We start from the raw sequence: 16,640 nt of genomic DNA, 5'->3' as shown, positions 1-16,640 counted from the left end.
AGGAGAAACTCAGCCAAGGTTCACTCTACTAGAGAGCAGCAACCACACCAGTTGTCATCACTTATGTTCTGGCTGGTCAGGAGAGGGCACTCAACCCAGCACAGCATATTGCGTCTCCAGCACTTGTTGGCAGGTGTGTTAGGAAAAAGAGCCTTAAATTTGTGTCCCTACAGAAAAAAAGGCAGGGCAAAAGCAGCCAAGATACCTTCTATTAGACATCAGCAACACGGGTCAGTTATTAGGTATGCTGGCTAACCAGGAACCTGGCTCTGACCTAAGTACAGCATGTTGTGTCTCCGGCTGGGGGGAGGACATAAGGAACATGAGGTGAAAGGTAGCTGATTGCAATGGAGAGCTACTAGGAGACAAATGGACAGGAATCCGGCATTCATTCATTCCACTCTTCTGGACCCATCTGTTGTGCAAAAAAGCAGAACGTTAATCAGCTCCATATTCTTAAGCATAGTCAGCAAAACATTACTGCAACCGAGCAACTGATAACGTTGTTACTGCCTTTCAAAACTTGCTCTGGGGCAGTTCAGAAGAGAAAAGTTAAAATATCTAAGCAGCAGAAATGAGATCTCCTCTGATGAATACTGCAGTTCAGAATTTGGCACTGTCCTTCACTATCAAAACCCTGTTCTCCGACACCTGCACTTAAAATTATCACGCGCACAGGAGCTTCAGGGGGAGGGGGAAATAGTGGTTTGGAGAGAAAATCAAGTGAGAACACTGCTGGAGATGGGACAGACTGAGGCATTGTTTGAAGTGGTTACAGTTTTCACAGCCTAGTCTTCATGTGAAGTTTGGCTGACCATGAATCCTCATATATTGTTACATAAAACTTAGCTGTCTTGCTCAATATTCAGGACATCCTTAACAATTATTTCAGACAGATATAGTTTATGTTTACAGCAATGGAAATTCATATTTTTCAGAACCCGCTGTAATATATAACCCATTAAAACAAAGAGTAAGAAGCAAATTTTCATTATGAAGGAGAAACACTTCTTCCAGATGCTCATTGAAGTAATAAAACCCCTGTTCATTATTGCACTGCTAATTTGTAAAATTCTTGTGGAAGTTTGTTTTGATTTGAAAAACATCCTGGTTTTGAGTTACTGGAGCCTTGCCCTTTTAACAATTGGGGAAGGCAACACGTTTCCCATATTTCCTGCAACTAAGGTTGTATTGTTTGTTCAGAGCTAAACTGAATATGTAAGATATTTTTTCATCCCTTACTGCATATAACTACCAGGAAAACAATGAGAAAGCGTGTTGCTGTAAAGAGAATTAATGTAAATGAAAGAAATTATTCCTAGTAGATTTCTTCCCTATTCAAAACAGGGTGTGTAATATGATTGCTCACGAAGGATATTCAAGTTACTTATACTAAGCAGGCTCAGCACAGCAACTGATTAAAATAAAGTATCTCAATTCAATAGAAATAGTGACCTCATAAACCAGAATATCTGCCTAGTGCAGAGGACTTTTCTGACCCAGATTTTTTTGCAAAGTGTTAATTTTGAGATTCTTGCTTGCCACTTATTAGTGGCTTCAGGAAGAATGTGAAACAAAACAAAGGCTATCCCTACAGGTTTCATGATTTAAACAAATTTGTATGACATTTTCACTTCTCTGAGTCATCTGCAACTTGCAGGCAAACAAAGCTGAAACAGTCAAAAGAAAATACCAACATTTATTTTTGATTTTCAACTTCTGGCAAGGACAGTAAAAATCAAAGTGATTACATTTGCTGCTATTAGAGCTCTACATTTTGCTTCATTTCACATTTCATATGCCAACATCCAATCATTGTGGTAAACGAGAATATATTGAATGGAGAAACAACACAGTAAATCTCCCAATAAAATAATAAAACAGGGAGCAATAAAATAATGAAACATAAAGTACAGTGGGAGTAGAACCATAAGCAGGGATAACAGATATAATGACTAGGAAGAGAAAAAAATGAGATACAGTTAAAAACTCCCAATCTAATTACAAGCTAAACTGTTCTCCTCTGCCTATTAAACCAAACATCTGAATTTCTTGTTAGGAACGTATCTTCCTTCCCTTGAAAAAAAAGTTTACATGTTTGCGTGTGTGTGGAAATATGCATACAATAATTGGACTACGGAGTTGTTTGCCAATGTTTGCATTGTTGTTTTATTGCCACACGCTCCTGCTGTTTCAGACCAAGTTTTAGAACGTCAGGAAGTCCTTCGCTGACAGTAACTCCATTCTTCAATGCATTATGCAAAACCTGCCCTTAGTGGAGTTGGTGCGTTGGGAAAAGGCCAGGCAGCACGGGACATCCACGCTCTCTCTCCAGCAAAGAGGAAAGGTGAGCAGGCTTTTCCTGGATCGACTGTGACCTGGAAGATGAGCTGTCCCCGAGAGCACTGTCCTGTCAGTCGCCTCTCCCGTCAGCTTTAGAGACAGTAAATAAAGACCACATGCCGACCCTGGACCAGTGCGTCACCAGCACAGCTGTCCTCAGGTGTTTGGTCACTATTAACCCAGGTCACAGCCCCGACCTACATGTGAGCAACCTGAACCCTGCGGGCTGGGATCTGATTTTGTTCCCTTTGCACACCCACGTAGTCTCTGCGCCGACCGTGGCATTACCGCCTCAGTAATTCAAGGCCAGCCCTCCCCGTAGGAGTGCAAAGACACGGTGTCCCCCGGCCACCCCCGCGACCCCCAGGGCGGGCAATGGCGGCCTGACACAGCCTCGCGCTCCCGGCGGCCCGGGCGCCCATTGGCTCCTGCCCACGGCCGGACCCCCCCGCAGCCAATGAGGGGCGGGACCTTGGCACGGCCGCCCCGCCGCCGACCTCGCCCGGTAAACAAGATCACTGCGGGAGGGGCAGGGGCAGCTCCCCCCGCTCCGTCTCCCAGGCCCCGCGGCTCCCCCACGGCCTCCCCGGCGCCCCTGGCGCTACCCCCGCGGGGCTGGCGACGCGCCCGCGGCCACGGGACGGCGGGGGAAAGGGGAACCCCGCCAGCGCTGTCACGAGGCGCTCCGGCGGGGGCGCGGCCTGTCGGAGCTCCGCCCCCTGCGATTGTAAATAGAGGCGCCACGTGAAGCCCCGCGCCACAGGCGAGGGGACAAGGGGACTGCGCCGGTCCCGGAGCTACCTAGAGACCGCTCGCTCATCTGCCACACATCCGCCGCCCCGGGAGCGATGAAGGCAGCACGGATCGCCCTGCGCAGCGCTGCCCCGCTGGCAGGGGCCAGCGCCAGCAGCAGCCGCAGCCGGTTGCCGCAGGAGGTGGAGCAGTTTTCCCGCTTCTCTCCCTCCCCGCTCTCCATCAAGCAGTTACTGGACTTCGGTGAGACGCGGGATGAGCAGGGGAGGGTCTGGGCGGAGGGGCGGCTCAAGAGCAGCATTCGGGGGCTTGGTTCCACGCGGCGAGACGAGCCCGGGGGATCGCCCGGAGGCTCAGCCCACGGGGGAGTCGCTGCCGCCCCGGCCCGGCTGCCCAGCGCCAGGGCGGCGCAGGGGGGCGAGCCCCGGCGGGAACCTGCCGGCCCCAGAGCGGTGGCGGCGGCGGGGAGGTCTCCTGGGGTGACCACCTCCAGCCTCAGGTGCCGGACGGTGGTGACTTGAGTGCGCCATCGGAGCTGAGGATGCGCTACAGCGCTGTTTCGGCGGTACTCGTGGGGTGCGGGGGCCGAGAGGTGAATGGTGTGCGAGCCGTACTCGTGCCCAGCGCACTCGGTATCGGGAGGAGCCATCGGCCTCGGCGAAGTGGACACGCTGTTCCCAGATCCCGTTATCGCTCTGGCAGTCGGGGCGGCTGTGCGCACATGACTGCCAGGCGTCACCCCGAAGACGCTCGTGTTTACAGAGGCTATTATGCTTCTTAGAGGATTGCAGATAAGACCCGTGTCTGCATGGGAACTGTACAGGTATTCCTCCTAGGAATGCACTGTGTCTTGCCGTCCTGTAAACAGCGTCCTGAAATCTGTGGAGAGCCAGTATTTTGTAGTTGCATCTTGAAACTTCCTTAAACAAAAGTTTTATTTTGGATTTATTCATAGGCTCAACTAATGGATGTGAGAGAACATCTTTTGCGTTTTTACGACAAGAACTTCCTGTGAGGTTTGCAAACATACTGAGAGAAATTGATCTTCTTCCTGATAAATTACTGGGCACTCCATCAGTACAATTAGTAAAAAGCTGGTAAGTATGAACTACTTGAATTCAGCCTGTAAAGTAACACAGGTTTGACAACTTTGTTGTCACAGACTTTTTTGAATAATAGAAAACATAACAAAATACACTAGAAATGCAGTTCCTTCATCAAAGCTAAATTGCAAACTGTTACACACTGTCCTTTTCTAGCTTGCTAAAAGTAAATTGAAAACCAACATATTTATATTGTTACCTTTAAATAGGTGGGGGGTTTTTAGCAGTTTGAAATAGCTGTTAGAGCAAATCTCACTTCTCGTTCTTTAAGAAGGGAGAGAAGAAGGCGTGTTCTGTTTTCATATAGCATTACAGACCCTTGGAGCCACGTAAAAATGGGAAAGCGGGCTATATACTTGTTTCATTCTTTCAGATTACTAACAGAGCTTCTGTTCCAAAGCCTTGACCTGTGCAGCAAGTGTTTGGAATTCAATTAACATAATCTCTGCAGTTGACAGAGTGGTTGAATCTGATTTAACCTTGTTTACTGGCACAGTTGCAGCATTTGCCTGGATGGCTGACATAAAGGGCAGAAGTATTAGAGTGAGATCTAGAAACTGTTCTTAATATAGCAAACAGTTGTGCCTTTGCAGTATGCGTCAAGACTGTCAGATGTTAGTACAAGAGGCTCAACTGCTTAGCTTCTGCCAAAGCTGATCAGATTTGGAAAAATTTTGCTTAAGTGACTTCCTGACCTGTATTGTCATTTGGATCTTCTTTTGAAATATGTCTCTTTTCAGGAATTTTAAGGTGATCCTATGTACCTAAAGTGAGGGTTTAGATTCCTTTCTGCATGGCAGGCACAAGAAAAGACTTTTAGGATCCAGGCAGTCAAGAGGAGTCCATCTGTCATTCCACTGTTGGATGGAAGTTTGATACTTCAAAGATACTTCAAACTTCAAAGGCACTTCAAACTCCTAGCTGACTTGTTAAGAGTAATGATGCGGACAAGGCAAAGTACTTTTCACATTCCTAGGCTAAGAAAAATCAAATGAATAGCATATATTTCCTGTGTTCTATTTTAATAGGTACATCCAAAGCCTGAAGGAACTGGTCGAGTTCCATCACAAAAGCCCAGATGACCAAAAAGTCTTATCTGAGTAAGCTTATAATTTGTTTCTTTGAACTTTTTAGTTCATGTTCTACTTTTCGTAATATTGTCACTTTAGACTGACAGCTGTCATGAGCTGAATTTGATAATCTAGCATAAAGTGTTCTGCATAGAGCAAGCTGCTTTAAATCTCTGATCGTGTTCAGCAATATTGCAAATAAATATGACCTGTTACAGCTTGGTTTCAAGGTCATACTGCCCCTTGAACTGTCACGACAGAAAAATATCAACAAAAATTGTCTGTGAAGTCACATCCCCGCTTCTTTCCAAGGTGTCAGCTAGGGATCTTTTTCCCTTCCTCACATTCTCACGTATCTGCTCACATAAATGAGTAAACAGGCAGTGAATTTGACATGGCTAATAATTATACCTTTTGTATTAAAAATAACAAACTCTCCTGATTTAAGTCAGTGAGGAATTACTTTTAAAAGAATGAAAATAGTAGACTGTATTGTAATATTAAAACTGTTAAGCACTTACCTGTGGTGCTGGTGGATTAGATAATTACATTGTACAAAGCTTGCCTCTATATAGTCTCAGAATAATGCTCTAAAAATATCTTTTTGACCTAGCTTTATAGATACATTAATTAGAGTCCGAAACAGACATCATGATGTGGTTCCTACAATGGCACAAGGAGTAATTGAATACAAAGACGCTTTTAAAGTAGATCCTGTCACCAATCAAAACATCCAGTATTTTTTGGATCGTTTTTACATGAGCCGTATTTCCACCCGGATGCTAATGAACCAACACAGTAAGTAGAAACCTTTACCTGAAGAAAAACTTCAACCTAAGGAGTAACAAGTTAATGTAAACATTTCTTGAAACTGTTGGAGATCTGCCTCAGATAATTTTGTGTGACACTGAATCTATCACTTAAGAAAGTAATGAGAACTTGTTTTCTAGACTACAGACTAACTGTAATAAGTCTGGTGTGGAATATGTAGATATGCAATTCTTTACACCTGAAAAACCTTCAGATGTTGAACTACAGAAAAACCAACATAGTTTGCTGGCAGTACACAGCATTTTAACTCATAAAAGCATAAACAACATTAATTCTTTTATGTGACTCTGTTGTGATCACATTGTATTAGTCTAATTTTTTGGGCTTTTTTAATAATACAATATTTGGGATTAAATATAGTATCATTTTCATCTCAAACAGCTCTCCTTTTTGATGATAAATCTGGCTCAGGGCATCCAAGACACATTGGAAGTATTGATCCTTGCTGTGATGTTGCTGAAGTAGTGAATGGTATGTATTCTCAAATCCTTGACATTTCTTTTCATGATCAGTATTTATATTTGATTGCAAGCAGTTTGGGTAACCAACATATGTTATAGAGGATGCTGGCTGGCTTTAATTGAAATGGCTGAAAGCAGTCTATCTATGCTGAAAGCACAGGCTTTTATAGGCCAGAATTTAAAATCCAAAGTAGCAGTAAAAAACGTGTTGGACTCAGTTCTAGCAAGTGATAGATGAGGTAGGAGTTAGAGTTGTCTGAGGTGTTGAGGTTGGTCTTATCTACTGATAGATAACAGATGTGTCAGTTCTACACAATTATCAAATTGTATGAAGATCTTCTCGTGCTGCTGTGGGTCCCCATTTGTTCTCAACTTTTAGTGCATACAATGGATACAATGTTATCATTCCCTTGAGACACAGTCTTGGACTCTGTAACACTTTAGCAGTTAATGCATTTAAAAGCCAGATTTTGCCGAGTATTAAAAATAAACTTTTACATTTCACATATTTAATAAATATTTCAGATGCTTATGAAAGTTCGAAGTTGTTGTGTGACCAGTATTACTTAACGTCTCCAGAACTGAAACTTACTCAAGTGAACGGTAAGATGAGAGCTTTTATGACTTCCTTCCTATCGGTAGCCAAACTGCTGCTCTTACTGAATCAAAAGGCCCCCAATTCTGCAACCTTAGTGGTACATAGCAGTTGGCCAAGTTCATCTTCATTTTCTATTATAGGCACCTCACTTAATCTCCTGGGTTAGAACTCAAAAGTCAATATATCTTAAAAATAGATTTTCTGAGCTACTATTTATGAATTTGAGAAAAGTAAGAGAAACCTGTTGCTAGAGAGGAGCTCTATATCTGGGGTGAGGAACTGCTGACTGAAATGCTGGTTCTGGTCTAAGTGCCTGCATCTATCTGATTTCAGCAGTCTACTTAATGTTTGAAATCCTTTATTTATTAAAAGGGAGTTAGTACTCGATATTTGTTTTGTTTATTTGAAAAGAAACTGTAATTAAGCAAGTGGTGATTGCAATCTAAACACTCTTATGAATGCATAAAGTTGTTTGCCAATTTTGTAGGGAGGGAAACCAAAAATGAGAGTTGATATATTTTCTGGTTTGCTTTGGCAACTTGCTTATTGTAAAATTTGGATACAATACAGAAAAAATTTCATCGCCCTTTTAACTCCTATTTTTATTTTTCCCTTCCTCTAGGAAAAGCTCCAGGACAGCCAATTAACATTGTATATGTTCCATCTCATCTTTTCCACATGCTTTTTGAGCTCTTTAAGGTATGTCAGTATAAACTCTTTTCTTCCCTTAGTAATTTGAGCTGGAGCATCAATACTTAAAACCTCTAGCTAGATCTGAATGAAGTAATAAAGCTTTGCATAGGACAGTGAGATCTCAAAGGTTTTCTTATTTGGGGAAATAGTCTTGGCAGTACGATTGCAGTTTGTAAGAGAACATTTGAACCCTTTTGTGTGATGGTAAATGGGACAGGGTAAGGGAAAGAGAGTGTGAAAGCGGGACGTGGGATTGTGACCACCACTAGCCTTCTGGTTTTATAGATTACATCTGTAGTGTAGGTTTGCCCTGATGCCTTTTCTGTAGAGTGGCCAACACATCTAGAAGTTGTGAATGGGACTGAGCTTGAATGCTGCCAACATGGGGTGCAGAAATCTGGCAGCCTCTAGCAACTGCTGAACTTTGCTCTTCTCTGGAAACCTGTTGACTTTAAGGCAAGAACAGTAATCTTTCACACGTAGAAGAGTCTTGGCTATGCTTAGACACTTTTAGGTGAGAGACCTCCTCTGCTCCTGTTATGGTAAAATGCTAAGTGTCTGATAGGAATAGAGGGTAACTGTGCTCAGCCTCTGCATAACAGGGTTTATGGTTTGAAGTGCGTAGATTCAGCAATCTCTGGTAATGGTAACATTCTTTTCCATAGAATTCAATGAGGGCAACTGTTGAATTCCAAGAAAACAGTCCAACCCTTTCTCCAATTGAAGTGACAGTTGTTCTAGGAAAAGAAGACTTGGCAATCAAGGTATTTTGTTGGCCTACTACAATATGGACTTAATGTTGTCTTTATGGTTACATATGCTGCAGCAAATTCTGTTAAAAGATCTTCTGGCCCCTGGCAAGAGATCAAAGATACTATGAGCATATGAGCATTCTTATAGCCTCCATGTGGCACAGTTATCTAACTGTAAAATAATATGCTGCAAAACAAATGTTTGCATTTATGCAAACATAAAGATGTGTTCAAATAACAGCATTTTAAATACCATTCTTAGTACATGATTGAAGTTAACTTCATTCTCTCTTAAATCAGATCTCAGACAGAGGAGGTGGTGTTCCAGTAAGGAAAATTGAGCAGCTGTTTAGCTACATGTATTCCACAGCACCAAGGCCCGATATGGATGATGCTCGAAATACTCCTTTTGTAAGATATTTTCAATACTCATTTTGGTAATAAGGTTGCTGTAAGTGTTGGACAGATTAGTGGGTTAATAATGAAACGCTATGTCCACCCTGCTGCTTTGTGGGGTATGCAAAGATTATTGAGCCTCATAAGTATTAATTAACACTTACTGAAAAAGAATTTTAATATCTAGCTCAATGGACAGAATTATGTTTTTAAAGGTGTAAACAAAGAAGAACATTACAACCTGAATCTAACCTCCCCCTCCTTTTTTTTTTCCTTGCATCCCAATGACACTAATTTACGTGGTCTTCACTTCCCATTCAATTCTCAAATTTATTGTAAATTATGCTGTCTTTTCGGAGGCAAGCACAACTGGAACAGGCTTTTAGACTAATATTTATCTCCCAGTAGCAAGCTCCTTTTACTGATCAAGCTGTACTAGCAAAAACAGAGGAGGGGAAATACAGAAATGTACTGTGTAAAAGTGGGACATATATTTAAACTCTTCCTTTTCCATGAAGATTTATTTTCTTGTGGGTTTGTTTTTTTTAATGGTCAGTTTCAGTATTCTGTATGAGACTTCTTAGAGATTTATGTTTGCTTTTAAGAGGAGGAAGTGCAAAGGACTTCTAGCAGTTTAAAATCTCTGAAGACTTTGCAGCTATTTAACTTTAAGCTGTAAGAGATAGTAAAAAAATAATTAATTTTATCTTATACTTTATTTTCAGGCTGGTTTTGGGTATGGCTTGCCAATTTCACGTCTTTATGCTAAATACTTTCAAGGAGATCTAAATCTCTACTCCATATGTGGTTATGGAACAGATGCTATTATCTACTTGAAGGTATGTATTTTGATTTGGTTAAATAACAGATACCTACCATTAATGCAGTGAGGTAACTACTCAGTATAATTTTAAGGTAAACAAAATCTCTGCTCGTGAATAGCTCTTGTTTTTTTCTAAAGAAATACCAGTAACTGGTAGGTAGAATTAAAAAGGTCACTTGGCTTTAAGGAGTCTACTTGAAAAACTACTAGTGAGAGTCATGTTAGTTTTCATCTTGTGTTAAGATGTTCTATACTTGTTCATAGAATACAAAGTACTGGAAGAGAATGAAGTCAGAGTGTGAGCTACAGATCTGATTTCTTAACTCTGTGTCAACCAGAAAGTTTGCATAAACTAAATCTTTGAACTGGTGCTGTTCAAGTTGCCATATAGCCCATGTATGGGATCCAGATATCAGTAATCTTGAACACCAAGCATATAACATGCACTACTCTTTTTATAAGTAACCTGCAAATAGGACTACATGTTCTTTTCTACTCTCTGTGCTTACTCACAGGAAAACTTTCTTTGAATTTCTTCCAATAAACTGAAAGCATAGTTCTGAACACACTGAAGCACAACCAGAGTGGTAGTACAAGAGGAAAAGACAGTTCAGCTATATATATTTATATATCTAACATTTCTATTTAGCAATTTCCCAATAGGATAGGAATTTTTTTGTTATTTGCAAAATATGGAAGTAGGGATTGGCAATTTTTAAATATTTTAAAGCTTCTCTAGAATTTTGTAAATCAAAGTTCTCTTCCATGCATTCCTGGGCTATCTTGCAAACATGTTAAGGGGTAATGCTTAAGGCCTATAAAAATGCATAAATAGGATTCCATTTTACTACATTTGTCCCACTAAATTATCCAAAACAAGCACAGATACTGAAGCACATAAACTACCACATTTATTGTAGAAATATTTCTGTAAATAACTGTTTTGTAGTGTTATTGGCTTAACACTTTAAGCATACTGCATGAATTTTTGCAAAGTGGCATTATTGAGAGGTGGAAACCAAGTAACGTCTTCCTTCTTGACTTTAGGCCTTATCAACAGACTCAATAGAGAAACTCCCAGTTTTTAATAAATCAACTTCCAAGCATTACCAAGCTACCTCAGAGGCAGATGACTGGTGTGTCCCAAGCAAAGACCCAAAGAATGTATCAAAACAGAGTGCAGCTTTCTGAAGAGAAGTTGGTATCCAGGCACCCAAGGGGATCAAGCTGGCTTCTCAAAAAGAGCAGCGTTTGGAAGTATTCATCTACCTCCAAACAAGCAAGTTTCAGGACTGATAGAGGAGAAAGAAGATAAGGATGTTATCACCTAGGCTGTGTGCACCGAGTGTGAAATCTTGCTGTGGACTTCAGAATAAGGAAAATAGCAGGACATATATCTTTAAAGATCTGTGTGTAGAGGAAAATCAGACTATTTTTTTTCTTATGATCAAAGACTTGGTGTTGTAGAGGTGTGCAATTTTTAAGTCCTGTTTAATGCTTGAATTCTGAATACTGATAAACATAAGTTGTGCTGATGCGTATTTTTCTTCTAGAATAGTTATCAGCAGTTTATCTTATTACAGAACTTCTCAGGTAGGCAGATAACACCTGTACTTTAAAGCTATAATTATAATATTTGGAAAAGATGTACCTAATATGACAGTCTTGTAGCAAGATACAAACACAGCATTCAAATACAGCCCGACTGGAAAGGAGGGAGTCCTGGAAAGTAGGGAGAAAGTGTTTTCCATATATAAGGAAGTCCCATTTAAAAAAAAAAAGTATTCTATTAATTATTCTTATGTGATGCCTTGCTCTGTGCGTTACTTTGTTAGATTTTTTTTATATTAAGCTGTTCATGGAAAACCAACCAAGTAAGGCTTCTATGCATAAGGTAATTAAGAAGAAAGTCAGGATATTTTAGAAAGGTACTGGAAAGAAACAGAAAGCTACTTGGTAATACCAGCTCTAAGGTTAGGGTGCATCTAGCCTACATCCCTGTACTCTGGAGAGCATGTGCCAAGTCAGATAGGATTTTCCGAGAACTGAGGTCAGACGTACAGGTTGAACAGAAAGGTTTTGTGATCTGTATTGTGTAAGCATGTTGTGGGAAACAGCACGTGTAAAACACGCTTTTGTGTTTTCGTTTTGTTGTGCTATTAGAAGATCAGTGGCTCAGTACTCTAAACTGAAATCTGCCAATTGTCTTTGTCAAATTTGTATTGGACCACACTAGCTCAGAGAGGTACATGGGGGAATCTATACCCTGAAAGCTGTGATGAGCACTGAAGGTCTGTTTGAAAAGTTTTCAGGAGTGGTGTAGAAACTCTAAATTTATTCTTAGAACTCTTCATTGCAATGGAAAGGGCTTAGGAAATGATGTTTCAAAATGCAAGCAGGACTGAAAACTATAGAATAGCTTTTATGAACAGCAAAATAGGGGGAATTCCCAGAAGAACAGTGCCAGTGAGAGAGGGTTGTTCGGAAAGTATTCTGTTCTCAGTAACATTCTTCCTAGCACATCTTTGTGCATTTTCAGTTTTGTAAGCAAAGTAAACTTAACAGCAGGTGTTAAGCTATTGCCAAGATGGCCAGTCTAAAGTTCATCAAGGCTGTATAATATTACTTGAACTTTTTTTACTAATTAGCATATTATCTCAGGTATATGTGATCCTTTGCAAGAAGTTTTAAGTACAGTAAAGCATCTCACTCAGTTGTATGACAGTTTACTATAACAGATTTGTATTATTTTGAAAGAAGGCTGCTCCATACTCTACTGTGATTCTAAAATGTTTTTAATAAGAACGAGAGAAAAACGGAACTGCTTTTGTTTTCTAGAAGTCCTGTTGGAATAGATTTTTCAATCAAAATAGTGTTCTGATATGCTTCATTTCTTTCAAAAACTAAATTTATATGTATTGGTGATAACTACTGAGCATTATGACTTCAGTACTGCATCTAGGCTGTCTTTATCCTGGTGAATAAGCTACAGTCACCAAAGGTCACCAGGTCATGTATCTGAGCTCAGCTCAGTGAATGAAATTGTTTGTAAAAAGGAAATATTTTTGTCTAGAATATACAGGTGTGAAAAAGCTGTCTTCACTGCTATAATATATTTGAGTATTTGTTGATTTTTGTATGGAATACAAGGTCACAAACACATATCTAGGTATTTACTGTTGTCAGGTAATCACAATTTATAGCTTTCTGTCTGCATCCAGGCATTGAATATGAGTTGTGATACAATGGTGCACCTGTAACATAGCTGCAGCTGCTCCAGGTAGGAGCTGTAATTTCTGTTTCAAAGCAGCTGAGGTACATGGGTGCTGCAGAAATGTCTAATTTTTTTTGCAGAGTGAAGCTGCAGAACACATGATGCAGACAGAGGTGTGTATAGCACTTAAGGAACCCATGTGGAATCTTTGCAGTATTACAAATTAGGTCTATCTACCTAGATAATACAGCACCTTTTCCAGCGTTCACTGAATATTTATTCTGAAAGTAGAGCTCTAGTTTTAAGTCTTTTACCTGGATGTAGATGTTGACATAATTTTATAATAAAATCTTTTCAATCAATGGTTGTCTAGAATCTTTATTTTCTAAGAAGACTAGTGCAACAAGCATTTCTCAGATCACAGTGCAGCCTGGGGGGGGACCCAGACAAGGCCCTTTTTGAAGTCTTACAAAATTGAGTTGAGCAAAACAACTGTATCAGGTACAACAGAGGAGAAAAAACCCTGAAACTGATCTGCTTATGCTTAATATTTCATCTGTTGAGACGTTACATTGTGCCTAAACCTAGTGCATTACCTTATGCATCATCTTACTCTTTCCGATTAGCACAGTATCCATCTTCAGAGATGAGAACTGGGAATCCTTCATCACTGCATGTTCTACGCTTTTATGTTTTGTTCAGCTTTCAAGAATATGAAAATTTACCACTAGTTTTAGTTTTATATAAAAAAGGCATTCATCGTTGAGTCTATATTTAACAAATAAGTTTTTCCAGAGACTAAATGGAAGCCTGTCTTTCAGTTCTGAAGCAATAGGACAGCTGACTCTTAATAGCTGGTGTGTAAGAAAATGGTAGTGACCAGATGGATCAGATTGTGCCATGATAGAACAGTCCTCTACAACTGGTACTTTAGCAGACTTGTGTTGGCCTGGGACCATCCTGCATCTTCTTAATTTTAAGATAGAGTAACTGTAAAAATGCATGTATACTTTACCTGAAAGAGGAGAAGTGAAAACCAGCCTGACTCTGGGTGCCCGGCAGTAAGCCTACAAGTGACAGCCTTGTGTGCTGAGTTTGCCCTTCTTACAGAAGTGGATTTTACCTGAAGGTTTTTCTAACTGTAATGCCAGGGAAGCAGATCAGATGGTGTATACTTTTCTCATTTCCAGAAAGGTACCACTCTGACGTATATCAGTATGCCAGGTGTGCTGGGAGAAACAACCCAGAACTAAAGTACACCAGGAACTTCAATAAACTACTATGGAAAACAAAAGGAAACCAACCACAAAAATACCCATTGTGTTTTCACTGTCCTGCAATCTCTAGAGGCAGGACTAGCACATTTCCCCTCAGGTTTTTCCAAGCAGAAGTACATAGACATGCACTCTATACCTTGCCCATGGCAGACTCGGGAGCCGGGATGCTGCAGTGCAGCAGGATTTACTCAAGCTGCTGTGCAGCTCCATGTTGAAAACGTGGCTGCAGCAGGCCCAGGTCTTTCCACAGCTTGCTGTGCACAGGCTATAAGTCCCAGTCAAGCTCCTGCAGTCTAGAAGGAGAAATGTGGTTATTTTTTTCCCTTCTCCCACACTAACCCAGCGAGTAACAGACGCCACGTGCCAGCTTCTGGTTCAGCAAAGCGATGCAGGGCCTGGGTATCTGCTGCCTCATCGGGGGTCACTGACATGAGTGGGTTTACCCACGGCTGAACAGTTCTGGTTTCACAGGAGGTAAGCAGATGTTGCACTTTTGCCCTTTGCCCCCTGATCAGCACCTTACACAGTCAGGTTCCTGATGTCAACAGAAACCACGCCAAAGCACCCTGTGTTCAATCTTCCAGATCATTAGATAAAAAGTGTACACTGATTGTGTGACTGGTGCCTTGGGCACGCATCCAGATTAATCTCCCTGAAGTCTTGATACACGGTTGTTCATTATCATCTTTTTCCTATCACTTAACCAAGTTTTTAAATCCACTAGACTTTGCCCTTAGCATGCAATTATGTCCTTCCCAAAGCATTATTACAAAACAAGCTTTGCTACCTTTGATAAGAAACACTACTGGACTGGAAAAATAGATATTTTTTTTCCCACTTTATGGTAGCAATGATGACTTAAGAGGATCAGTTATAACACCCAAGAATTTTCTGCCCTTAAATTCTTGAGCAGTTTTGGCAAATGGGAGGTAGAACTTGGCAGTTTACAATCCCTTGGCTCAGCTAATTTTTGGAGGTGGGGATGGTGAAGAGGAAGGGGCACACTTCTAGGTTAACATCTTTGGGTTTGTATTTCCCAAAAACTGACAACGTAATTTGAGATGCCTATGTGCTGATCCTGTGTTACGGGCCCTAAGGTGGCTTTGCATGTCTGTGCTTGCATGTACATTCAAGACAGAATGACTGACTCAGTACCTAGCCGAATGCTGCTCCTCCTCACAGTCAGCAAAGAGATAAAAAAGGACACGCTGGTAGGTGGCTTCAGTCAGTCCCGCTTCTCTCCACTCATCTCAAAGGGAGGAAAGGACAGAAATACCCTATGGGCAATCTTAATTCTTCTTCGAAGTCTTGAATGTCGGTTGGCACAGCAAGAGGCTGGAATACAGTCCTGAGTTTTCAGAATAGCCTGAGGCCTCTCAATAATATAAGATTCTTATACAAGCAGAAAAATATGTATGGGGTATCTGGAGCTGCTCCTCACAAACTCTCCTCTATATTACTTCCGCAGCTATGAAAGAAAATCAAAACAGAGTGCAACAAATTGGCCCATATAGAATTAGCACAGATTTCCCTGTGTCATTCTCTTGCTTTGCAGTTCCTAGCAGGAAGAGGCAAGAAAAGAAAGGACCTATCTGACTCCCTGCTGTGTGAGGGGGACAGCCTCGAGGAATGAGCCTCATGCTGCCCTCCTGATGTCATGTCCATTTGAAAACCCAGACAAAACAGTGATGCAGGAAATACAGCAAGAGGAGTGACCACCAGTACCACTATTTGGGGCTTCAGAGCATCCTCCTGGAAGGTGACAGACAATTTCTAGTTTAGGACAGGCATACTTTAGGTTACATTAATCCAGATATGCCCCGTCTGCAAGGCTCAAATAAGAAAATCAAGTTTAAAAAAAAAGAAATAATTGTTTTCATTGCTGTTTATAGATTGGGCTTTCTGTACTTTGTCACAGTAGTGGACTGGGCCTGAAAACCAAGAACCTTGGCATAGGATTTGGCACATCAAGTATGACACCTTATCATGATACTGTGTACAGGTCTCAATGTGTGTGCTGAGGTGTGAGTTGGGTATCTAAGCTCCCTATGACCACTGTCAATATATCCAGAGGACCCCAGAAAGTATCAACTTCTTCTGAAGCAAACACCTACTTCTGGTGTCTCAATAGTGATCCCATCTTAAATGGCAGAATTCCACAGACTGTAATGGGACCCTAGACACCTGAGGCACATGTAGGCACCTGTGTTCAGATGGCATCAGATATGAGATGACTCCCAGCTAATTCAGTTACCTAAAAATAGATACTTGGTGCGATATGAAGAAGCCTGAAGTACTCTGCCTGTCTCTCATCTGTCACTCTGGA

At 41.1% G+C, this 16,640-nt stretch overlaps 1 protein-coding gene across 1 annotated transcript; it reads left to right on the top strand.

Annotated features, from left to right (window-relative positions):
- The first annotated feature begins 3,125 nt into the window (after positions 1-3,125).
- On the top strand, positions 3,126-13,399 carry PDK4 (pyruvate dehydrogenase kinase 4). Its single transcript, XM_017817707.1, has 11 exons — positions 3,126-3,339; positions 4,052-4,193; positions 5,228-5,299; positions 5,883-6,067; positions 6,482-6,571; positions 7,087-7,164; positions 7,782-7,858; positions 8,518-8,616; positions 8,905-9,015; positions 9,726-9,839; positions 10,871-13,399. The coding sequence occupies exons 1-11, from the start codon at positions 3,192-3,194 to the stop codon at positions 11,012-11,014; spliced, it is 1,260 nt and encodes a 419-aa protein (XP_017673196.1). The 5' UTR covers positions 3,126-3,191; the 3' UTR covers positions 11,015-13,399.
- Positions 13,400-16,640: the final 3,241 nt, after the last annotated feature.

This window comes from Lepidothrix coronata, unplaced genomic scaffold, assembly GCF_001604755.1.
Source record: "Lepidothrix coronata isolate B3197 unplaced genomic scaffold, Lepidothrix_coronata-1.0 Scaffold62, whole genome shotgun sequence".
Lineage (NCBI taxonomy): Eukaryota > Metazoa > Chordata > Aves > Passeriformes > Pipridae > Lepidothrix > Lepidothrix coronata.
The sequence above is the reverse complement of the archived record's forward strand: the minus strand, read 5'-3'. Positions and strand labels throughout refer to the sequence as shown.

Coding starts and splice junctions, on each gene's coding strand:
- PDK4 (XM_017817707.1), top strand. CDS start 3,192: ATGAAGGCAGCACGGATCGCCCTGCGCAGCGCTGCCCCGCTGGCAGGG. Junction 5,300..5,882: donor GACCAAAAAGTCTTATCTGA/GTAAGCTTATAA, acceptor TTTTTGACCTAG/CTTTATAGATACATTAATTA. Junction 9,840..10,870: donor ATGCTATTATCTACTTGAAG/GTATGTATTTTG, acceptor TCTTGACTTTAG/GCCTTATCAACAGACTCAAT.